At 32.2% G+C, this 27294-nt stretch overlaps 1 protein-coding gene across 1 annotated transcript; it reads right to left on the minus strand.

The window, feature by feature from the left end:
* Positions 1–8396: 8396 nt before the first annotated feature.
* LOC140435920 (uncharacterized) lies at positions 8397–9825 on the minus strand. The gene is made up of 2 exons (XM_072524631.1): positions 9129–9825; positions 8397–9076 (listed from the first exon to the last, which is right to left on the minus strand). The coding sequence occupies exons 1-2, from the start codon at positions 9823–9825 to the stop codon at positions 8397–8399; spliced, it is 1377 nt and encodes a 458-aa protein (XP_072380732.1).
* Between the last annotated feature and the right edge of the window lie 17469 nt (positions 9826–27294).

Raw genomic sequence — 27294 nt, forward strand, 5'->3', positions numbered from 1 at the left:
AATAAAGATTTGCGAAAGCTTGGTTTACTAAAAAGAGTACTTCTTTGTCCTATCTTCCGCTGCACACCCAAATATTTGAGTTTTGTATATATATATATATATATATATATATATATATATATATAAATATATATTATATATTATATTATATAAGAGTAAGAAAAAAAATTTTTAGATAGGAAAAAAAAGAAATTAATTACTATTTAAATGGGAATAAGCCACAATTAAAGGTTAAAATACGTTTATTGACGTTTCAATTTCCACTTCGGAAATCGTTCTCAAACATGTTTGTTTTTTAGAACGATTTCCGAAGTGGAAATTGAAACGTCAATAAACGTATTTTAACCTTTAATTGTGGCTTATTCCCATTTAAATAGTAATTAATTTAAAATGCCACAAGAAAATAGCTTCAGAACAATATTAGGAAAAAAAAAGATCCCATATCACTACCAAAAACAAATTTTTGATAGTCCTATGGGATCTAGTCATGGATGATGTTATCAGTGATTGTATCAACAATTACACTTTTTTCATTCCTTTTATTAAAAGATATGTAGATGATTTAGTTTTGGCACTTCCTAAGCACAAAATTAATGAAATAGTCAACATTTTCAACAATCATAATCAACATATACAATTTACAGTTGAGGAAGAGGTAGATGATTCTCTAGTTCCTTAGAGAAGGTTTCAAGTCCAGTGCTTTATACAGGTTGGTGAATTGTTTGCAGTCGGTAAGTTTGGTATGGTTGATTCGTAGTCTTCTAATAGTCGATGCTTCTCTTCTAGTTATGAAGTCTAGGGAGAGATGACCAATAAAAGATTGAAGTTTATGAAAAGTTGTTTTGCTCTTTTGCTATAAGTTTTGTCAAATATCCTCTACTGACTTTTTAAAAACGAATTTCGAGATTCGTTAGCTAGTTGAATTGGGGTGACTTCAGTCACCCCATGGTTGGTAGCTTCTTTGGCAAAATTATCTGCTGTTTTATTACCAGTAGTTCCGGTGTGAGAAGGCAGCCATATGAGAGAGACTTACATCGTAAGCAGAGAGATTTTGGTATATGTCATGAATGTTTTGAACTAATAGGTGGTCAGTGAAAATTGTATTGACTAAATGGATATATGAAAGTTAATCTGAACAAATGGCAATATGTCTGTTTTGATGGGAGATGCATTTAAAAGCCAACAGAATACTATATAGTTCACCTGTGCAAACGTTGCATATTAAGGGTAACCGAGATGATCTTACAAACTCATGTTTAGTGGTTACTGCGCAACCAATACCAGTGGTAGTTTTAGAAGCATCTGTATAGAAAATTAAATTCTAAAAATGCTTTCTTTATAAGAAGGTTAGAAGATTCAAGTTTGTTAAAAATGGTGAGAGGTATATATTGAAGGGAGATCTTTAGCCCAGAGGGGAAGTAAAGTTAGAGGAAATGAACTAGTCTGAAAAAGGTCAATATTTTTAAGTAGTGGACAAATTAATTGAGGTATAGGTTTTAATATAAGGTGTTGGTTATTGTTAGTGGAAGAAGACGCCATTGTGGCAATTAGGGAATGAACGGGATTAAATGGATTTGCGGATGTTGATGCAGCATACGAAAGTAGAAGTGATTATCGTCTTAGGGTAGGAGAAAGTTCATTAGATTCACGGTATACACTCTCAATAGGACTAAAGCGAAAAGCGCTCAGACCTAGAAGAAGTTTTATCGGCACCCAATTGAAGATGACTGAGGGTTTTAAAACAAACAAACAAACTTTTAAAACAATTGGTTTTAAGTTCAGAGATTTGACTCTTTCAATTTAATCTGGAGTCAAACATAAAACCGAGAATTTTACATTAATTAACAGCAGAAAGTAGAGAATTGTTAAATAAAATTTTGGTTAAGGGAGTGAAAATTCTTCTGGAAAATTTTACTAATTTGGTTTTGTTCTCAGTGAGTGATAATCCTAGTTCGTTAGATCTATCTTGAAGTAGATTTACTACACTTTGTATAAGTTTATATGAGGTTGGGACCTCACCAGGGTTGAGTTACCAGTGGATATGATAACATTTGCCATGTTATTATATCCACTGGTAGCTTTAACATCCTAATATATAAGACTAAATAATGTAAACTAAATTGTAACATATAACTTTTAACGGGTTTTTACCCAGATATTTAGCGGCTCAAAACATGTTCACCTAGACACCGATGATGGAATATAGATTCCAAAAACCTTTTGTCTTCATGACAGCCCATTTGGGTTTTTTAATTTATATACCTTTTATAATGGATTTTAACAAAAAATTTTTTTTGTAATGATTTTTCTTTTATATTAGTATAGATTAGGGCAAGATCTTTCATTGACGATTGTCAGCGGTATGTCAGTGGTAAATTTACTGGCTTCATTTAGAGGGTCGTTGGTGCCTAAGAAATTTTCGAGAAATTTTTCAAGATAATTCTAGAAAACCCTAATTTTTGTAAATTTATAGGATTTGAGTGCAGCTTTTAGTTCGAAATAGTTTATAAAAGAGTTCGGATAATTGGTATCTTGTGAAACTAAGGATGAATAAGGAAAGGGTGAAGGAAGAAAAGAGTATATATGGTTAGGTCCAGATTTGTTCCAAAACTTTTATTTTATCAAGTATAACCTTTTGATTAAAAAAGGGATTGGATATTTTAAGGTTATTTTTTATTAACAATTTATTTTTTAAACTAGACTTGGGCTAGTATTTGAAGTACATAAAGTTTTCTTACTTAATTAAATATCGTGTCTAAATTTGGCAAAAGATGAAGTAAAAATATACAAAGAGCAGAAAACTCATGTTATATGCCTATTGATCATCTGATGTTCCGTATTTCTTAGGGACTGTTCGATTAGTGAATGCGGGATGGAAGGAGATACATTTGAAATAAGGATTCTTTTGGTCGCAGAAAGAAGCCTGCAGATAAAGATGACGGTGAAATTAATTATGACGTTCGGTGTATTAGTTGATCAACGATGTCAGTAGAAGTGAGGAAAATGTAGATTCGATTATTCGAAATGCGAGATTTAAAAGTAATATTTTTTGGATAAACTATTTTACCAATTTCTTTAATATATTCAAATAAAACAGTATTCAAAATGGAGTGCATGACAATAACTTGTCCCCTTTTAGAAAACGAACGGGAAGGAGGTCTAGAGACTGCGGCAACGACATATGATTTTGGGTTGAAACTGAAGTTGTTTTGTGTAAATGTAAATATTTAATTACTGTTCATGATGTGTAGTTTTGGTTACCCAGACCGTAACACAATACCTAAACGTGAGTACCTAAAGGACCCTCTCCCAAACTGGAAAGAAAGAAAAAAAGGATCTCACCTATTTCTTGGGATTTTCTCTGATTTTCTTTAATTAAACCAATATAGCCACAATTAAATTCGACTATTGAAATATAAAACCAAATTTGATACTCGTCTTCTTATCACATTGTGATTAAAGAACTTCGCTTCGTATTGTTAACTCGTCGATGAATTAATTTATCTGTTTAACACTGTTTAAATCTTTAAAATCCATTAGGAACTTTAACAGGGGTGTTTAACCTTTGACAGTTATTTGATGTTTTTTGAATCGATCGTTATTATTAAAAAAACGGTTTGCAAAAGTGCTTTTTAGCTTCTAAACATTTATACTACTTTTGATATTTTTCATGTCATACGGCTGTACGTAGGCTCAATGAAAAGCTGGCGTAAAAGCACAATTTAAAAAAAAAACAGAACTTTCTATAACCACTAACAAGAAACAAGCTGAGATATTGCAGCGGACAGATCTCCCTTGCATTTTTCTGTGGCGATATTTTACGAGTACCATTATTTTTTTGTTTCAAAACTAATTTACTTCTTCACTGTGTATGCTATTGATAACTCGAATTATAAAAATTAGATATTCTTTTACAATGTTCAATTTTCAGCTCTTAATGTTAATAAACAATGAAAATATTTGCAATTTCTTAAACAAGAAAAAAAAATGCTATTTGATTTTCTCTGGGCCATAGAAGGTTTTGGTTTTTTTTAATGTTTTTTTTATTAGCTTTATATTGAGCCTACATACAAGTGTATGACATAAAAAAGTCAAAGTTATTAGAAATTTTTATATGCTAAAAATTTGTTACTCTTCAAACTGATTTTTAAAAACAAATTTATTATATTCTTGATGTTTTTTTTTAAATAATTTAAAACAAAGCCATAAAAAATCGATTGCTATTTACAAAATATCCCTAGAGTGACTGTTTGGACAAGTACAGTTTTGTTTAAATAATCGGTCTCCTGGATAAACAAATTTAATAACTCATAAACTGTATGGTCGTTCTGTATGACATTTAGCACACTTTAAAAACTCATTAACTGCCATAATTTTAAATAGTTGTATTACATATCGTTATGCAAAAAGAAAGTTATTAACATTTATAAATTATACTTTAAAAATAAGGGTTTTTAAATTATCTCGGTCAATTCTTTATGTATTTTAATTATAAAAATATCAATATTAGAGAACATTTTATGATCTATAACTTTTATTTTAACGTTTTATGCGCATAAATTTTTTCACTTTTTACGATTGTTTAAAAAAAAAGCAAAGCAAAATTAGCTAAAGTCTTCACATAATTGTCATCAGCTACCCCTCATATACCTTTTAGAGACTTTAAATATCTGTTTAAGATTTTTTCAGCTTTTTTAGAGTTGTAGATCATAAAAAGTAATGTAACTTTTGAGAGTATCTAAATTAAAATACAAGAAACTATTAATCGAAATAGTTGCAAAAAACCTTATTTTTGCAGCTATTTATGCAAATTTATAATGAAGAGTTATTTATAAATTAAAATAAGTCTTTTTTGTGCAAAAACATATAACATAGCTCCTTGAAATTATGGAAATTAATAAGTTATTACAGTGCGCTAAATGTCAATCAGAGCAAATAGTTTATAGGTTATTTAATCTGTTTATAAACATTTATATCTTTGATATCGTTTATGCCACAAACTTATATAGAGGCTAATGAAAAACTGATGAAAAACACACTACCTAAAAAAAAAAAGAATCTTCTATGACCATTACGAGCCAAGAGAGCATTTTATATTTAAAACCAAAGCATTTTATTCTTAAAATCATACTTCCATTGTCTATTAACAGTAAAAGATGAAAATTGAAGGGACTCTAAATAAAGATCTGAATTGTGCGATCCAGCTTACAGATGGCATATGCGGTAAAGAAGTAAAAATTTATAATCCGTTAAAATGATGGTACTCGTAAAATACCTCTTCGGAAGTGGAAAACCATTTGAGCTCCGTTTTTTTTTAGATTTGAACTTTTTTAAAATAAATCGCGCTTGTAAAATTTGCAATATCTTGGCTTCTGTGGCACGTAAAACATAATTTTTTTTTTTAACTGGGGTAGCTCAACAAAAAGTTGTTTAAATAATCGCTTTCCATGATAAACAAATCGTCACTATTTTTATTAGTTACATTACATACCATTATGCAAAAACAAAGTTATTAAAATTTATAAATTTCTGCAAAATCAAGGGTTTTTTGCAACTATTTTGGTGAATTCTTTATATAAAAAATTTATTAAAATCCTTTGTAAAAGGTATATATTTTTAAAAACCCAAACAGGCTGTGTTAGACAAAACGTTTTCGGAATCCATTATTCCATCATCGGTGTCTAGGAACTAGGGAGTTGCTTCCATAAAGTCCTCGTAGACACACCGTCTCAGGACTTGCAACTACAACGTGGAGTCATATGTCGCCATGTTACCTAATCCAACGGTAACTTTAACATCCTAATAATTTATAAAATATAATGTAAAACAAATGTAACTAATTATTTGTTAACGGGTTTTTACCCATGTATTTAGTGGCTACATTCATGTACTCCTAGACACCGATGATGGAATAATGGATTCCGAAAACGTTTTGTCTAACACAGCCTGTTTGGGTTTTTAAAAATATATACCTTTTACAAAGGATTTTAATAAATTTTTTAATATATGGTATACAGCCAAATACAGGAACGTAGATTCCTTGTGAATTCTTTATATATTTTAATTTAGAAACTCACAAAAGGAAGAACTTTTTAAGATCTACAATTTTTATTTTAACTATTTTTCTCTAAACTGGATAAAAAACGTTTTATAAGCAAAAGAATGACCTCTCACTTTTTAAAATTGTTTAAACAAAAACAAACCAAAATACCTGTATGTCTTCACAGATTTATTATTAACTAACACTCGTATATCTTTTAGAACCTTCAAATATCTTTATAAGATTTTTACGTGTAATCAATGATTTTTTTACAGATGGACTGGTGTATAAATTAGTTCTCTAATTTGTTTTTCCGAAGTTTATTATATCATAATTATAATACCAACGAAAACGTAAAATTCAAATGATGAATGAAAAAAAAAAATAAACATTTTTTTAAGTTAATTACGTAACGGAAACGGTGTAAAATAAAAGAATATAAAAAAAGTTTCTATTTACTTACCAGAGTGTAATATCCATGTTTGACAAGCCGAAAGATTTTTTGTCGGAAATCTGAACATTCTTAAACCATGAATTTTGTATGATGATAAACCACATTTGTAATAACAACAAATATTTCCAGCCATCTGTAAAAAACGATTTATTTATTATGGAAGTAACATTATTTTAATTTAAAATCACTTTTTTCAAATATTATCGAATGTATGTATTATCCGCTAAAATTTATTTCTAAATACCTAATTTGTTCATTTCTCATACAAATGTTTTTTGTTTTAAACACACAGAATTAAAATGTTTTACTTACCTCGGACCAAATTTTTGTAATACACTTCCAAATAAAATAAAATATTTAAATTCTTTAAACTTATTTAGATATAGGAAGATTTAGAAGCCACAGTACGTTTATGTACAATTTTAGTTGACACGATATTTACTAGTTGATAGTAATAACTCTATTTTAAATGAATATCTTAAGTGATTCAAGGTCTGTTTTTTGTTACATGTTTAAAATGTAAATAAACCTGTTGCTACTATGTCAGTGAAATATTGCAACGCTGGTGAATTTAATTCAATGGATCAAAAATGGACGTTAAGTTTAGTCTTTAACTTTTTCACATAGCACCATCTAGTATAACGTATATCAAACAAAGAATGGTATATTAAAATCTATTGAGACAGAAAGAGTGGTGACATCTAGTGACTGTCTCAATTAGAATCAAACAAATTTATACATTGCGTTGACTAACTAGTTCTATTTAAACAATGCTTATACATTTAACATTACATTAACATTAATAAATAAAATTTATTAAGTCGACGTTTCGATATCGATTTAACATTTATTTGTGTCAGCAGAAACGAATGTATATTTAGAAGAATTGTGACATCACTATTTTTCACTTTGATGCCGGTTATGTCGAAGATGGTTCGAAATATCAAAATGCCGCTTTCAGATTTTGATTTAGGAGAAAAAACTATATATGAATCCATTGATAGATCGTCCCCAAAGTATTGCATAGGCGACAACGCACAAACGAACATACTTTGCGGATGTAAAACGAAACTTTTTCTTTGAAAATGATGAAAAAAACTTTTTACTATTACATATAAGTAATATCGAATTACGAAAAATAAGTACTGGAAAAGTACATAGGTACAATGAGTAAAATGGGTTACAGTTTTTCATTTTTAAAATATTCCATTTTGTTTATGTAATTTCGAATTATTTCGTATCTTTTATTTATCATTGCTACTCATTTCCACATCAAAAGCTAGATCCACCTTCAACCGGATGGGGGCCTTCTTCAAGAGCCACAACCTCTCTCTTGGTATAAAAGTAAGAATGCTGCGATGCTACGTCTTCTCTGTTCTTTTTATGGTGTTGAATCGTGGACCTTGAACGAAGGTATGTGCAGAAAATTGGAAGCATTTGAGATGTGGCTATATCGGAGAATACTTAAAATCCCGTGGACTTACCGAGTCACCAATGAGAAGGTCCTCAGAAGAATGAAGAAGAACCGAGAGGTACTGACCACCATCAAATCTCGAAAGTTACAGTACTTTGGACACATTATGCGAAATGAATCCAGATATACCCTTCTACAAGCCATCCTGCTAGGAAAAATATTTGGACAACGGGTTCCAGGAAGAAGAACGTCCTGGTTGAAGAACCTCAGAACCTGGTTCAACACAACATCTATGCAGCTTTTCCGCGCTGTGGGAGATAAGGTGAAGATTGCCATGATGATCGCCAACATTCGTCATCGATAGGCACATCAAGAAGAAGAGAACTCATTTCCACACCACCATAGAGGTAGAGTGATAATGGTGCGTTTTTTTTATGTGGTTTCCCCGGTAGGCCTAATCCACAAATACTTAAACTTAGTGCAAAATATTATTCTGAGAAACTTGATGTACTATCATCGTCAGGGTTTATTATAATTGAATCTACTCTGGCTTCTACTAAATTATCTAACTCCCACATTTTTGGTTCCACCTTTTGGGTAACATGCTGTACACAATTTTTCCATTTTTGCGGAGTTATGGTAGATAGAGCTTCATCAAATAAATTTTTCATGTCGGCAAACTTAAAAGTTGTATTTTTAGCTGCTACATAATTTTTTTTATCTGCCCATATCAGTTCTATGGGATTCAACTCACAGTGATATGGTGGCAATCTTAAAACAATTTTATTTTGACTTTTTGCCATTTCGTCGATGATGTATTTATCATACTGTTTTTTATGTTGATTAACAAGTGCTAAAAGTTGCACTTTGAGAAGTGAGTCGTCAAAGGGGATGCTTTTTAGATGTAGCCATTCTTGGATATCCGCTTTTCTAGAAGATGTGGTTGGGATCTTTTCAGATTTTCTGGAATGATACGACGCATTGTCCATTACAATCACAGAATTTGCTTCCAATTTGGGTAACGTTTTTTCAAACCAACTCTCAAAACCTTTTCCATCCATTTCCTCATGGTAATCTCCACTTTTCTTTGATTCAAAACTCCATAGAGCGTCAACAACAAATCCGTCTTCGCTGCCTATGTGACAAATAATCAGTCGCTTTCCTTTGCCTAAAAATTCAAATATTATTTATCAATTTCAATGTTCAACAAAAAATATTACCTGATGGATTTTTCAGACCTGTCGAGAGTCCATCCAAAAATGCTTGTCTTGATGAGGTGACTGACTTATCAATCCATGTTTTTGATTTAGTATGACCAGCGTTAATCCAAGTCTCATCTAAATAATATATTTTACGATTGCCATTCCTATGATCTTTTATCTGCCTTAAAAATTCTCTTCTCCAGATTACAAGGTCATCTCTGTCTGTAAGCATACTGTTCCGGCCACGTTTTTCAAATTTAAATTGAAGTTTTTTCAAAAGCTTGTAAAACGTAGTACGTTTGAAATCAGGTAGATTGGGGTCGTCGTTGACCTGTTGTAGAACTCTATCTATCGTGGGAATTTCATTTCTAAAAAAGAATTGATGCACTATTCTTCTTATCGCTACCTTGTCAAAATCATCTACAGATTCGAGTTTGCCTTTACGAGTGGTACATTTTTTTGGTGCAACTAATGTGTGTGTAGTTTTATATTCTTTAATAACTTTAAACACAGAACTATCCGATACTCCAACTTTATCGGCTACTCTTTTCTCAACAGCGGACAATATTAACGCCGGATTTTCTTGTAACTCGTGCTTATACACGTTTACAATTATTTCTTTAACGTCTACGCTTAAATGGCCTTTTTTAGATCTCTTTTTGGGGGGAGTTAAAGGTATGTTTGCGAGTTCATCGGCAGAATCCGTTTCTGACATATTAATTTGTTTTAGTGACTGTATATACAAACCTGCAAAATATTATTTACAGGCTAATATTCTAATAAAATAATAGATAATTGAACAGATATATTAAAAAGGTCAATACTCCCAATCACAATCTTTATTTTCAAGGTGTTACAGAAGCGACCGATTTCGAGGCTTACAATATTTGCCTCATCCTCAGACAAAGCAAAGAGTTTGTTTTGTTAAAAAACAATAATATAGATATCGGCAATAAGAAGTTTTCCGCTTACATCCAGGGTACTGTCTGTCTTCATCTTTTCCTTTATGACACTATCTATTGTAGTGAGGTGATATGTTGATCATAATATATGTTGTAAATAAAAGACTCTTAGGAATATGGTAAAGCATTAATGTGTTCTAACTGTGTAACTGTTGCTAAAGGTTGTTGTCTTTGATCCTTAAAATACTTCTTGGATGTTCTAGTTTTTTTTGTCAAAGTTTTTTTATTATTAAAAAGGTATGATTCTCTTCTGGTTTGTAATAAAATTAAAAGTGGTTAAAGACAAATACATATACAGTATAAGCTGCCACATCCTGACTGTATATAGTTTAAAAACTTGTGGAAGATGGAAAATCACATATTATGCAGTAGGATGTCCTTTTTTGTTGTTGTTTTTGTCACAGGTTCTTACAAGGTTAAGACCTAAAGGTCTTTATTTTGTAAGACCTTTTATTTACATACATATATAATGATCAACATATCACCTCACTACAATTATAGTGTCAAAAGGAAAAGATGAAGACAGACAGTACCCTGGATGTAAGCGGAAAACTTCTTATTGGCGATATCTATATTATTGTTTTTTAACAAAACAAACTCTTTGCTGGGCCTGAGGATGAGGCAAATATTGTAAGCCTCGAAACCGATCGCTTCTGTAAAACTTTGAAAGTAAATATTAGATTGTGAGTATTGACCTTTTTAATATATTTGTTCAATTATGGACTCACACTTGCAACCCTTTTATCATCATAATAATTATTATAATAGAGTCAGAATAATATTAAATTTACTTACTTCAGTTGAGAGAAAACAGCAAACACCTTAAAAATGTTCACAGTTCTAAGTTTATTTAAATAACACTATAATTATAAACCAACACTATAAATATACCAACACACATATATAGAGCTATTAAAAGTACAAATTATATTTATATAATTCAACAGACATAAATATGATTCGTAAGGATTACTGAATCCATATCTGTTAAAACTGCAAATTATGCGTCTTTGTTAAGAGGTGTAGATTGTCGTTACTTGTGAGTTTCTACTTGTTACTTTTGATACGCTTTTGTATATAATCAGTTACAGTATAAGTGATTTTGTAACAAGTAGATCCCTCTTCAGCATCTCTAGATACTTGGAATGAATATATCACGCGTCCCTAGTTTGTATATTCTACTTTTCTGTTAGGCGAATATAGTATAGTGACATATGTGACATCATATGATACTATGTACGATAATAGAAATACTATAAAGTAAATTTGCATTTATTGACCTAAGGAAGGCGTCTGACGCAGTAAAAAACAAACAGCCAGTCAAATCCTAACATGTGACACATCAAATCAAAGGGGAAGATTTAACAAATATACTAAGATAGAAAAACAAAATATATTGAATACTAAAAAGGCACTATACACTATCTTTGCTATTAATGAACTTATAGCGACATACGTCATATAATATGATGCTATGGACGATAATAGACACACTATAATATCAATTTACATTTATTGACCTAAAGAAGGCGTCTGACACACTTAAACAAACATCCAGTCGAAACCCAACATGTGACACATCAAATGAAAGGGGAAGAGCTAACAAATATATTGTGATAGATAAACAAAACATGACCACTAATAAAAGAGCACGATACACCATTTTTAATAATAATAAAATTATAGTGAAATACATTATATAATAGGGTACTACTGATGGTAATAGATTTATCCTATAAGACAAATTTTAATTTATTGACTCGAAGAAGACCTATGACTGAGTATAAAATAAAGTGATAATTAAGCGTTGAAAAAGCGATGAAAAGCGAAAAGCGTGTGGAATCTCTTTGGTCATAACTTTATTCTCATTGTGTTGAGGGGCGTTTACATGTTACCATTTAGGCGTTTACTTACCGTTCCTATGTCATCTGTGGTCGATACATGTTGGGGTGTGGTGCATGAGTGTACGTATTGGTTAGGGCCTGGTGATACGAGAATACGTAACACCACGGTTTGGGGCGTGTACATGTCATCAATGGGCGTTGACATGTCACCATTCAGGCGTTTACTTGTGGATGTTCCTATACCACCATTGGTCGATTGTTTCGATGAACTGTAATGTACGTGGAATCCCCTTCTAAATAGGTCCAATAGCAACAAAGATATGATTGAGCATCGTTTTACAATGTTGTCATGTTTGTTTCTCTGTTAGCCTCAGTGACTACTCACCATTCCTTCAACGTCTATTATGCTAAAATTCGATCAATAGCAACAAATATCCGATATAGTGCCATTTTGACAATGTCTTTGTCTTTGTTTTTATGATAATATATTTTGATATCTTCTCCTCTTTCCAACGAGCCCTCATTCGCGAAGATCGGACCAATAGAAACGAAGATATGGTGTAGTGCCTTTTTGGCAATGTCTTGTCTTTGTTTTTGTGTAAAAGTATTGGATATCCCCATCCTCTTTTATTTAACGTGTTACACGTAGTAATCTGACTAATAACAACACAGAAACGATATAGTGCCATTTTGGCATTGTATTTGCGTTTGCTTTTTTGTCTTAACATATTCGTTACCACCTTCCAATTCCATCGATACCTTGCACGTTGTTGTACGTTGAGCTGTTTAGGCTTTACAAGCTTAGTGTCCTTTTGGCAATGACGTCATCTTTATTTTCATGTCAACGTATTCGTTTGCCCCTTTCCTTTCCATAGATACCTTATACATTGTTATACGTTGAGCCGTTTAGACGCTACAAGCTTGGTGTCCTTTTGGCAATGCCGCCATCTTTATTTTTTTTTGCTTTAACGTATTTTTTACCTCCTCCCCTTTCCATCGATACCTTGCACATTGTTGAACGTTGATTCGTTTAGACATTACAAGCTTAGTATCCTTTTGGCAATGACACCATCTTTGTTTTTTTTTTTTTGCTTTAACATATTCGTTACCTCCTCCCCTTCCCAACGATACCTCACACGTCACGATGTTGTACATTTCTATTCTTTTCATTTCCGGCGATGGCCGCTGCTGCACGTTATATTCATTTGATACCTCATACGTAGTAATCGGGTTAATAGACCCTGAGATACGTTATAGTGCCGTTTTGGCATTGATTTTGTTGCTTGTTTTTCATCTTCATGTATTCGTTACCCCCTCCTCTTTCATTTGACGCCTTATACGTTGTAATGGGACCAATAGACCAGGAGATACGTTATAGTGTCGTTTTGGCATTGATTTTATTTCATGTTTTCATCTTGATGTATAGATTATTCTCTCACCTTTCGTTTAACGCTTCATACGTTGCAATCGGACCAATAGACCCGGAGATACGTTATACAGTCGTTTTGACTATCCGCCATCTTTGTTTTTTCTCTCTACGTGTTCCCCGTCCCCTTCCCGTTCGTTTGACACCTCATACGTCGCGATCCAACAAGTGGTCGCGCCTCCACCACAAAAAGCGTCAAAAATTACCAGAATGGACCTTAGCGATTTCTTATGGGATTTAACATGGGTAAATACGCCGAACTGTCCTAGCCCCTTTACTCTGGAAAGCCACGAAAAAACTCAAACGCCCACAACAGCATAACCCACCAATCAAAGATGAGGCAAACACCTGGGCTAGGAACGACAACGAAAAAGCTGATCTTTTTCGCAAGCACCTTCAAAAAGTATTCACGCCATACCCTTCTACAGTATCTACAGAGGAAGAAACAGAACTAACCAGATTCCTAACACCACCGTTTCAAATGGATCTGCCCCACACGAAATTTACAGTAAACCAAGTAAAACAAACAATAAATGAAGTCAACATCAAAAAAGCCCCTGGATTTGACTTAATCTCTGGCAAGATTCTAAAAGAAGTCTCGAATAAGTGCATAAAATTAATAACCTTTATATTTAATGCAATCCTGCGCCTAAACTACTTCCCTAGTTCATGGAAAGTGGCACAAATCATAATGATCCTCAAACCCGGAAAATGCATCTTCATACCGGCCTATAAGCCTTTTGCCTATGATTAGCAAAGTCTATGAAAAAATATACGTAAAAGGGTTAAAAACGATAATAGATGAACATAAAATAATTCCAGAACATCAATTCGGTTTCTGAGACAAACACAGAACCATAGAACAAGTGCATAGGTAGTCAACCAAATAAACAAGGATTTTAACACCAAAAGATACTGTTCTGCTGCTTTCCTTGACATATCTCAGGCTTTTGACAAAATATGGCACAAAGGACTACAAATAAAATTAAAGAAGCTCCTACCCTATCCTCACTTCCAGCTCTTAAAATCCTACATAGAAAATAGACACTTCCTGGTGAAGCACGGTACCGAGCACACTAAGATATATCCTATTTACTCAGGCATCCCACAAGGCAGCGTTCTTGGCCCAATTCAATATATTTTATAGACAGCGGACATTCAAACATCTAGTACAACTACTATTGCAACGTATGCAGATGACACTGCTATCCTGGCATCCCACACAGATCTATTAACAGCATCAAGAAATCTTCAATCAAACCTAAATAGAATTCAGCAATGGATGAAAGTATGGCGCATCAAATCTAATGGAACTAAGTCAAGACATGTTACATTCACTCTTCGTAGAGAAATATGTCCCCCTATATATATATATATATATATATATATATATATATATATATATATATATATATATATTGATAATTGTCTAATTTCTCAATCCGAGGACGCTAAATATCTTGGCATGCACTGGGATCGCCGTCTAACTTGGAAAAAACATATTTTTAACAAACGAATACAGCTTGGACTTAAATTGAGAAATATGTATTGGATGATTGAACGCAATTCAAAACTACCTTTGGATAACAAAATTTTACTCTACAAGTCCATCCTCAAGCCCATATGAGGAGCAGACTTTCTATATGCATTTTGTCCATTTTTTCAAATTTTCAACCAAAGATGGCATCGCAAACTATATGTATAGAGCCACCATTTTGTGTCAGGAAAGACATTCTAAATGCATTCTGTTGTCTGCAAATTAAATGAAAAAAATACCTTGGACTTTCTATGTGCTGTATGTCCATTGACGGTAGACGAACTAAACGAAGTTTGTCCGTACGCTATGGACTAATCGCGATTTGTTTGTCGTTGGCGGTCGTTGTCGTTGTATAGTTTTGGTGTCTATACTGTTAAGTTTGTTTTATGTGCGTTTGTTTTTCCGATTTTCAACAAAACAATATAAAATAATGGATGTAGTTGTGACAGGAGATCATGTAGTTGGTGATACGGACCGCGGTAACAGAAAAATAAAAAGACATCAACTAAAGAGCGTAAAAGCAATGGTGTAAGCTTTAATGACTTATAGGTTACTTTTATATTTTGGTATTGTTTACACAAGATTATCTTAAGTTCTTATGTTGTTGTCGTTAATATTTTAATATCATTCTCTTTTCAAGGCATTCAAATCATTATCCTAATTTGGAACATTTTGTTTATTTTTCCTGTAATCACCATAATCGAAAAGATTTTTGCTGTAATGAAGTATCCGAAGATGATATTAGGACAATTAGAAGTATGTTTTATGAAACAATAAACAAATATGTACAGGATAATCATTTGGGGCATTTTATGGATGCTGAAAAACCAGATAAACGTCGGAACCGAAAAATAGAAAGAAAATCTCACAATTCCTTTATAAGATATCATGTAAAAGAGCTAAAAGAAATAAATTAGACTTACTCACAATCAATTTAATTTTACTACTCAAGACGACCGGTTTCGCTTTCTAAAATTTGCAAAGCATCATCAAGTCAGTGGTACAAAGTAAATTAAATGCTGAAATTATGAAAAGCCCATATTAGGGTGCTGTCTTATAAGGATATAGATAAAAGTTTCAGATCAAAAAAGTTATAGTAATTATGCCAATATTACATGTCTGTGTTTATTAATATGCATAAAATTGCTTTAGCAGACAAAGTAACAACCCACAAATTGGTAAGAGAAAAAATCTATTGAATTGTAATAAATTAAATAAACAAAATACTACTTACATTCCGCTACAAGAGTTTTTACATAGTGATTGGTGATACATAGTTCAAACTATCCCGTATTGCTGATAATGGGTGATCTTCGGTCAATGTTGTAACTGTCTGACAACTTAGGAGGAAGTTTCTTGAGGGGAGGGCTGTTAACAGATGATATAGGAGTAAGGTATAACATATACCTTTATACGTATAACTTTTTTGATCTGTAACTTTTTTTATCTATATCCTTATAAGACAGCACCCTAATATGGGCTTTTTATAATTTCAGCATTTAATTTACTTTGTACCACTGACCTGATGATGCTTTGCAAATTTTAGAAAGCGAAACCGGTCGTCTTGGGTAGTAAAATTAAATTGATTGTGAGTAAGTCTAATTTATTTCTTTTACCTCGTTTAAAATGGACTCACACAAGCAACACATTCATGATATCATGTAAGTTTTACTTACAATAAAATCTTATTTAGCATTAAAAGGTTTTGTTTAGATATTTTAAAAACACGGTAAAAAACACAATATGAAGGTAATATTCTTTATTTTAGGCTTGGAAGAATGGAAAAAAAATTTACATTTGCCAGAAATTATTTTTATCCATATTTAGTGTCAGTCAGAGACGCGTAAATACTATTGCTCGAAAAATGCAATCTGGCAATGGTATTGTTAAGAACCGTGATGGGGACAAACGGTCTTTCAAGCATGTTGAAAAATTTAAAGCTGTTAAAAAATTTATAGTTAGTTTGAAAGGACAAGAAAGTCATTATGGGCGTGCTAAATCTCGGGGCATTTATCTATCATCTGAAAATAATATTACTATTTTATGGAATCTGTACAATCAAAGTACTGCTGAGAATTTGAAAGTAAATTACAAGTATTTTAGTAGGATCTTTAATAGTCATTTTAATATTGCATTTGGAAGCCCTGCTACTGACGTATGTGGCTTTTGTGTCAGGACCCAAACTTCTATTAGCCTTTGTAAAGACAAAACTGAAATAGAGAAACTAAGAACTTCTCTACGTGTACATAAAATACGGACCAAACAAATTTTTAAACTAATGAAGGAAAAACCGGAACACGCTGTTTCCTACTGTTTTGACCTTCAGCAGGTTCAAGTCTTACCGAAAGTGCCCATTCAAGATGCATTTTACGCCCAGCAGTTATCTTTTTATTGTTTTTGTCTAACCGACGTGAATATTATAAAGCCAGTTTTCTACACCTGGATGGAACATCAAGCAAAAAGGGGATCTGCAGAAACAAGTTCTGCTCTACGTGATTTTCTTAATAAATCTGAATTTGGACCAGGTATAAAACAGTTAAGACTATTCGCAGATGGTTGTGCCCTGCACAACCATCTGCAAATAGTCTTAATGGTTGTACCTGCTGTAGAACTCCAAAACGAAATTAAACCAAAAAAACTCCAAATCCTCTCGAAACTATTAGTGGAACTGTCAGGGGTGAATTGGGTCAACGATCCTGAGCTAACATGGTTATAACCAATTCTTTCTGACACTGGTGAGCAAAATGACAATCAAGTTAACCTTGGTGAAACTGAGGATGATGACGTTTTCGAAGGAGCTGAGTGCTGTGATTGCAATGATGATGACCATGGAGACCTTTATGATATGTAAAATGCCATTATTGTTTCATTCATTTTTAAACATTATTTTGTATTTAAAAATAAAATACTATTTTTATGAAGCTACTTGAGTTTTTTTACATCGTTACTACCAAAAGTCTGTCATACCGCTTGGTGTAGACAATCAAAATGCATTTTGTCCAAGGATGACAATCTAAATGCAGTTTGTCTAACAGTTTTTTCAAGTTTTTTGGGATATTATCAATACTAGATTTTTAGCATATAGGTATAATATTTGAATGATTTTTCATCCATATTTTAGGTATATCAGTTTTTCGTTCAATTTCTTGCCAAACGCAAAGCAGTTTTTCTCTATTTGCCAAAATTACAAAAAATGGACAAAATCCATATAGAAAGTCTGCGCTCCTCATATGGACTTATGGGATTCGGCTATGGAGCACTGCTAGCGTCTCCAATACAAACATCTTACAGAGATTCCAAAACAAGGTGCTGCGTGCCATAGTCAATGCGCCATACTATGTATCCAACGAGGTGATTCAACACGACATCCCCCTAGAATCCGTGAAAGAAGCCATACAACGTTTTAGTGCTAAATACTGTGAACGAGTGCTAGTGCATCCTAACGCGTTTGCTTGACAACTAAATGTGCGGAACGTGTTAAAAATGCGTAGACTAAAACAGCAATTGCCGTCCGACTTGTCCAACTGAACATAATAAGTGTATTCAAACTAATAAAATTTTAATTTTAGAATTGTAAAGAGGTTACTCACTGGAGTAACTCTATACATGTCTGCATTTTTTTACCATAACAAATGCTTAATGCTCAATGGGCAGATTGTTGTACTCAATGCAGTTAATAAAAAAAATATATATATATTGACTAAAACTCAATTTGATTTCAGTTATTTTATACTCATAAAAGGGACACACGATTCAATTTAGTTAAAATTTATAATTTTTGCAATAAAGTATTTTCATATTTTCAATATTCAAACATGTAAAAAATATACATTAGTTAACACAGAGTAACATTTCAGTATGCTTTTCAATTAGGGTAGTTGAGAAAAAAAAAAACGGGTGTGGCAGTCCAGTGGGACTGCCGGTAGAAGTTATACTTCTATACACGCGTTCGCCGTTACAAATTTATATGGGAGTCAATCTGCACAATCATTACATATTTAATGCTATAGGTAAAAGAGAGCAGAAAGAGAAAAAGAATTAGTTATATAGGTATATGGTGCATCGTTTGCTGTATATAAACATTTGACCTGTAATAGGAGTATAGTAAATGAAGGATGGTATCAATATTTTAATAAAAATACATATTTTTATTTTTATATATGTATAAAAGGAGTTGAATGCAAAAAAAAATTACACATACTCTGCAGTAAAATTCATTGTTTATTTAGTTATTAATATAAAAATTACAATACAATAAATACACTGCAACATAATTCAATGTAATAATAGAATATAAATTAAAATATAATGTTCATAAGTATTTAAAAATGTCAATATACATAACTTACTTTACGAAGATAAAAATAAAAAACCAACAACTCGGACTATGTTGTAAATTTTCATTTTATTTTAAAATTTATGTTTTTTGCGTATATTACATATATTTAATAAGATTAACGTGAGTTTTTAAATATTTCAAAAATAAAAAAGGAAATTCATAATTGGGATTCGAACTCACAACCACCAGCGTATGAACCAAACACGTAAAGGATTTGCCAATTAGACATGATACTAACGGATTTCAAAATTGACAGTTCTCGGTAAAACAGTAATTATTTTGAAATACAAAAGCCTAAAATAATTATAAATGTTTAATTTTAAATAATACAAAACATATCACATAAATTATAATATTAATACATATTATATTATATATAATATTATATATATATATATATATATATATATATATATATATATATATATATATATATATATCTACGGCATAAAGTAAACTCCGCCCATGTTAAAATTAAGGTTCAAGTGAGCTCCGCGGTGAAGTGGACACCGATATACGGAGCTCACTTGACCATTCCATAATATTGGCTGTGTCGATTCGTCAACATGTATAGTTTCATAATTTTTAAAAATTTTGTAGAGTCCATAAGTACCCCTGTATCATAAATGTATATCGCTTAGTTCACTTGTATATATTATAGGGGTCGTTCAGGTCTTTTTCACTGTATATTGGAACAATAAGTATATCGGTTTAAGTAAGCTCTGATAGTTTGGCAACTATGCGATTAAGCCGTATATTTTCAGCGTATATTCTAAACGGTTCATACGGACTCCTTAGTCTTTATTTTTGTTATCGTTCATACGCATTACAGTATGTAATAGATATGTCTACTACCAAATACCTGTTTTTGGTAGGTACGTGCTTTTCTAAAAATAGCTTTATAGATACAAAAGGATTTCGTTACCAAGTTGGATGTTTTTTTCATATGCGGAAATTTCCTAATGCATTTTGTGAACGTCAGTATGTCTTTATACGTATTATTTAAGAATCCGATTAATATGAACTTGATTAATTCCATCCATCTATTGTTTTACGATATCTTGTAGCTTCTTTATTATTTTATTTCTGGTTTTGTTTGTATACTATTGTATACTTTTTATTACTATGTATTATTTGTATATTTTTTGTGTAAAAATGGACAGTAGTCCGCAAAAAATGAAAGAATGCTTAATTTATCTAGCCAGAATATATCACTTTACCAATATTACATACTTCTGAATGGTAAGGTAATTTAGGGGTAATATCTAATCAATATAAGTGGAGTTAGTGTCCAATTTGCAATGATTTTTATAAGCAATAGCTTACTGACTGTACTCTACATGTTCAGTTTAAATAATTAAACCTTGTCCCTTCAGAAAAGAGCAATTTAAATGTCAAAGTCAACTAAGAAGGTGTGAAGAATCTTTTACCACCCCACATTCACACAAGTTAACCGGTGTTTGCAGGCAAGAGTCCTCCCGAGGGTTCAGATGGCGAGGATTAGCTTTTTTTTGGTATATCTTACACACGTGTTGATCTGGCCAGTTTTTTCTCGATTTTAGTCATAAAATGGGCTTGTATTCGTGGAGTACATGTTGCGAATCTAGATTTTGTTTCTTTCGTTCCTTAGCTACTTATCTTCGAATATTAGGTGTCTTGGTAGCTACGATTTTGTAGAGCTTATGTATGGATGTGAGTCTTAATATCCGCTGAATTAGGATGACTAATTTATAGCTAAATCTACGAGTTAAGTGTGTGTTGGTGTCATTCATACTGGCAAGGTATATTCGGCAGCAGAAGCATGGAATGCAAGCGTTTACGTTTTAAGGATGGAAGGATGTGCTGATGTGCATTTTTAGCTGACAAGTTTGCGGAGAATAATACTTCTGGTCCTCAGTGTGCCTTTTAGTTTTAAACAAAGTTCTGTGAATGACTATGTGTAATACAAACTATCTTCAAGATATTTATAGCAAGTCCAGAGTATAAGGATTTCATGACACTATTGGATGTTCAGATTTGTGAAAACGTCTGTGTTGGGGACATTAAAGTAGCACACCTGAGTTTTTCCGGGGTTTGGCTTAAAAACGATTTATAGTCTAGTTTTATTGTGTTTAAAGCATGATTTAGATTTTTCTCCACTTCAGCAACAAAAGTTTTTGGTTGTGCAATAATAGATGTATCATATACATAATAAAAGTCCTGGTATTTACTGGTATGGGTTGATGGTTTGTGTACATTTTATACAGTATAGGTGCCATTACGCTACCAAAAGGAGACCGTTCTTCTGCGTTCTCCATCTGCTATACTTACCATTGAGAAATACCAAAAATCTTCTGTTGTGTAGGCATACGCTAGCAAAACAAGTAAGTTTATTACCTAAGGAAATATCATATAGATTTTGAAAAAATGCCCTCTTATTTAAGGTGTCGTCAGCTGCAAATTGCTGCTTAGATTGACAAATACCACTCCTCATAACTGATATCTTTCGTACCCATCTTTGCTGTGTTGGACAAGATTTAGTATTTGTGACGTACATGATCTTCCCTGTCTGTAGCAACTTTTGTCTTTTAATTTGAGTTTTTCTTCTGTTTTACCTCTTGAGGGGTATTTTGTAAAGCAAAATAAATATATTGACCAATAGCTTTTGTGGTCGTTGGAGTTTTTGCCAGGTTTAAGCAAGGCAACAACTTTGTCTTTGCTTTGTTTGTCTGCAGACTTTGGATACCAGTAACTGTTGTATTTTTGGTCAAAATTTTATAATAAGCTTTGTGCTCAGATCTTCAGTCAGTGCCGTACTATTCTTTATTATATACGTAGATAGTGGATCCAAGCTCAACATCGTTAAAAGGTTCCTTCAGCTGACTGGTTTTGTCCTCTCTCATTTTAAGTTTTTCTTTGCTTCTTGGCCGGCAGAGATAGCACTTTCACATTTATTATGTGATTTTCAGCGATCAGCTTAATACCAAATACACTATTTTTTGCCCTCTATGTATTTTCTGCACAAGAAATACGTCACATTTGTGCTAAGCGCATATGTCTGATAAGGTTAAGTAAAGTAAAGTGTCTTTATCTCTAGATATGCCCTTAATATTTATAGACATAATTAGAATAATTGATCCTAAAAAGGACCGATTTGACAAAAATCATATTGAACGGGTGATTCTGATTAGCTGATTAATTAATTATTTATTACCCAGGGTACAACTGATTACGGTGGTCTTATTTGTACTCAAATTTTCGTAAAGTCTTCTCTTTTGAACCCCATAAGAAATGGCTAATTAACTTTTCATTAAAAATAATTTTACATAGTCGACGATATTTCGAATCAGATTTGTATAGTAATAACTATAGTTAATATGGAGTCTCTTTGTGAAAAGTAAATGAGTTTGTAATATCGGTTACAACTCATATATGAATGATAAGGACATAAACGGTTAAAATAAGTGCACAGAATTTTAACTAAATATATCGGTGCCATTATTCAGGAGATCGATTTATCCCAGAGATTAAAGGTTACATGTATATTCCAGGTTCTATTTACGTATTTGCATTACTAAAAAAGTATATTTAAAATAAAGGCCTTAAGAAAGCCTTGTTGCTATCTTTATATATCTGTTAGACCTTGGCATTAGTTCCGGTTCGGTATTGGTTAGTATTCGGACCTTTGTAAGTTAGAAAATAATTCTGATAACTTTTCTAGTAATCCTGATCTAATTAATACCTAAGTTTTACTTATATTGTTTTGTCAGCGTTCTCGTCACATTTTCAATCAATAGCACTTAGAAAGCAACTTACAAATGTTCTAATACTAACCAATACCGAACCGGAACTAATGCCAAGGTCTAACAGATATATAAAGATAGCAACGTCATACAAGAGACTAAATCTCAACGCCAAAGTTACGCTGGCTATATCCAAAGGCTTTCTAATAACTGCATTGCCAAGTTAAACTGGGAGAATTCCCCGAGAGAAAAAATGCCCTTAGGACGTCCACGAATCAACAGGGGAGGTAACATATGGTCAGATTTAGGAATAATGGGACTACCTACCGACCCATCATATTTATCAACACATGCCTGTACAACCAACTGCTATCCAACCTACAATCAATCAATCAATACTTATCTGTTGGGAACTATCAAATCCATTACATGTAGTCAAACGAACTAGGTTTAATAAAAGTTATCTTAGGAAAGGCACTTCAGAAATATTGACATATATTTTTAAAACGTTATTTACGTAGCTAAGTTTTCAATAGGAATGAGAAGACAAAAAGCAGAAAAGCCAATAGAACCTTGTTGCGGTCTGACTATACTATGACGATGACCTTTACAATAGCACTGGTTTAATCACTTTTTTATATATCCTGATGTTAGGGATTTGTATTAGACTTCTGGATTTAAAAGTGTTATGTGGGTTATATTTACATTAGTTAGCTACCTGAATATTCCATTTTATTTCTTATGTGACAGCGTTATCTACGATACCTAAAACGCTGCAATCTTTCAAAATTATATGGGTTTATTGTTACGTTATGCCCTACTCTACGTAACATACTCTTGTATGTTAAAGAAAATTGATTTAGTTTTCTCATTACTTACTATCAGACCGTTTTTTACTGCTAATAGCATTATTTTATAGCATTCTAATATTTAATCTATGGATTAAATCCGGATAGTAAATAGATATTTTTCACTTTCTCGGAGAAATAATATTCTAACATACAAAATGCTATTAAATTGCTAAAACCTTTCTTGCATATTATATTTACTTATGAGGGACAGCAGCAATATCAGTACCATAATAAGGCGTATAGTCCTGGACTGACTAATCGTTGGATAATTAGAAGCATCAGTGTAGCAGTTTTAATGTTTTCGGGACTGCTACCTGGTATCGGAGAGCAGAGATATCAGTAGCAAGTTAGTGCATATAGGAATTAGTTGCTTGAACTTTATTATTATTAAACAGTACTACATTTCCTAGTAAAATCGTCATGACTTTACAGTAAGAAAAATTTTCGAACGTTGGTTATGGAAACATCATGTACATATCACCGGATTCCCTAGATCGACATTCAGCAAAATCCTTTTAATAATGATACGGGAGTAAAAATATAAATATCTGGGAGCTTACATCAACAAAGAATTAGATTAGGAAATCAGGGTACGAATAGAAATGGCAAGAGCAGCGTTCTTAAAATTCAAGCAATTGTTCTGTGACAAACATCTGAATACTGCGCTGAGACTGAGGTTTGTTGAATGTTACGTCTGGTCTCAACTATTGTACAGAGTAGAAATATGGACGGTAAAAGCGCAAATAGTTAGGAAGCTTCAAGCCTTGGAATTTTGGATATACCGGAGAATGTTGAGAATTCCATGGACTGCCAGGGTCACCAATGAGGAAGTGCTGAGAAGGATGGGTCGAGACAAAAAATTGTTGAGAATAATAAAAGTACCCAGGACTGCATACCTGGGACACATACTAAGGAATATAAAGTCTTCTGCAGGCTATCATGCAGGGTAGAGTCGATGGCAAAAAGGGAATAGGTAGAAAGAGGAAGTCATGGCCGCGAAATATTCGTGACTGGACAAACATGACTGTAGACGAATTATTTCACGTTGCAAAAGACAGAGATATTTTTAGAAATGTGGTCGCCAACCTCCGTTAATGGGGACGGCATAGGAAGAAGAAGAATGAAAGAACGCTAAACAAAAAAAAACAGAGATGAAGATAGGCGCCAAGAAGCTCTGTGTTATAAAACAGTTGAATAAAATACAGATTCTCGATTCAAATATTCAAAAATTTAGTGAACAGCATACTAAAATAGAAATAACGTCTATTTAAAATGCAATTCATTAATGGCTTAAGGTACAAAGTAGTCCTAGCATCTGCTAATGATATTGAGCTTATAAGAAAATCTCTCCCGTCCGCAAACGACATCTTCAACAAAGTGAAGAGAACACGAAAAATGTTTCACGTAAAATCAACAAAATAAAAACCAAATACAAGCGAATCAACAGAAGAAAGCAATTTAATACATCTAGATAAAATATTAAAGTCAACAACTATAATTTCGAAAGTATGGAACACTTTAAATATCTTAGATTAATAATCACGGTTAATAATAATGTCACTAAAGAAATACAAAACATAATTCACTTCAGACCTATTTTAAAACATGAATGTTTTTTAAAACAATAAGACCGAACATATTATATTATGTAATAATTGTAATAGATATGTTGGCTAGAATCAAATTACCATAAAGTCACCGAAATATTTTATCTGAGTAATGACTCACTACTGCTTGCTACGTTACGTTATACGATACATTTATAGTTAAAAGCGAAATTATTAGGTGTTATGCCATGTATAATATATGTGTACCTATAAAGTATTATAGTAAGATATTGAATTTCCTACATTTAAAAATCGAAATATTGAAATTAGACAGTAAAAAATTATAATTTTAAGATTGATTTATAAATTATTATAATTTAAATTGTACTACTTTGTGAAACAAATATTGTACATCAAAAACGTAGCAATCGAAACATCGGAACGTACATTTATATATTAAATTTTTCAGTGTCAATGCATTAAAAAAATACTAATAAATAAAAATGGACACTTGCATTTTCCAAGCTTATAACAGACACTAACTTAAGTTTAAAAATAATTAAAGCAAGTAATATAAATTACCAACATAAAATATTTAACTACATTAACCAAGTATTTGTGAAATTTCGGGATGACTAAATTGATTGATATTTAAATAAATTTCAAGTTCCAAAACGTACCTGCTGTAAAATTTAAAAATCTACGACTAATCAAATTATTGGCAACATCGGAGGAGTTTAGTTGTGTACGCAAAGAAATGTATACGGATCCCAAAAGTGTTTCAACCTATTACGGAGTCCACTTAATCCGACGTGTTGGTCGGAGTCCACATACAGCGCTACCCAGATAATAATATACACGGTGTATATTCGCCTGGAGTTAGTATAATACCGTTTTAGTACGGGGCCCACATTAACCGCTAGATCTATATATATATATATATATATATATATATATATATATATATATATATATATATATATATATATATATATATATATATATATACAATATTACATATATAATATATATAATATTAAATATATATACAAAAGGAACATTTTTATTCTCGAGAGAGGAAGAGAGAGAAAATATATCTTCTGTCTCTCTCTTACACTCATTATCTTACATATGTAATGGTTTCACAGATTCACTCTCATGCAAATTTCCAACGCCGACCGTGCGTATAGAAGTATAACTTCAAAAATGACTAGTCTGGTAAAAATATAGTAAAAATCTAGCAGAGCATTTTTGTATTTCCAAACAGATTTTGCATTCAGCTAGCGTGAATGTGTAGCTCGTGGAATGTTTCCCATTAACTGTAGCTTAGGGCGTCAAAAATTATGATGATGGATCAAATTCAGTAAAAACCTAGCAAGCAATTTATACTTTCAGTTACAAGTAGAGAACAGTAAAATTGTAACAAAGATTTTTTATTACCTTAAATTTTAACCTAGCAGAATTCTCTTGACAATTCAATACCTGATTGCACTAAAGCAATTTTTAATTTTATCTTGAGTGTGTACAATCAATGAATGATATAGGTACTTTATTCTCTATTGTAAACCTTATTCTGGTATAGTTTTTTTCATTTTTTTTTTGTTTACGATATTTGTACGTTTGGTATTTAATTGAACTACTCTTACTATGTTATTAAAAGCAATAAGGCCATGATCGACAGGCGAGTAAAACTGCGGTTTTGTGGCTCGTCGGTAAAGCTCGTCAGTGTATCATTGCAATACCGCGGTTTTATATACCGACGAGCCTGGCTCGCGGCTCGTCAGTTTGTTTTATTTTTTACTTGGCTCGTCATTTAAAACCGCGCGTGTATCACTACTGGTGAGCAAAACCGGCAGTTTTCAGCGACCGTTGAAGTGAAAAGATCAGTTTTTAATCATGGATATGCGTACTCTCAGCCACGACTTTTTATTAGAATTTATATATTGTTTACGAGAA

The sequence above is a fragment of the Diabrotica undecimpunctata genome, chromosome 3 (genome assembly GCF_040954645.1).
Source record: "Diabrotica undecimpunctata isolate CICGRU chromosome 3, icDiaUnde3, whole genome shotgun sequence".
NCBI classification, from domain to species: domain Eukaryota; kingdom Metazoa; phylum Arthropoda; class Insecta; order Coleoptera; family Chrysomelidae; genus Diabrotica; species Diabrotica undecimpunctata.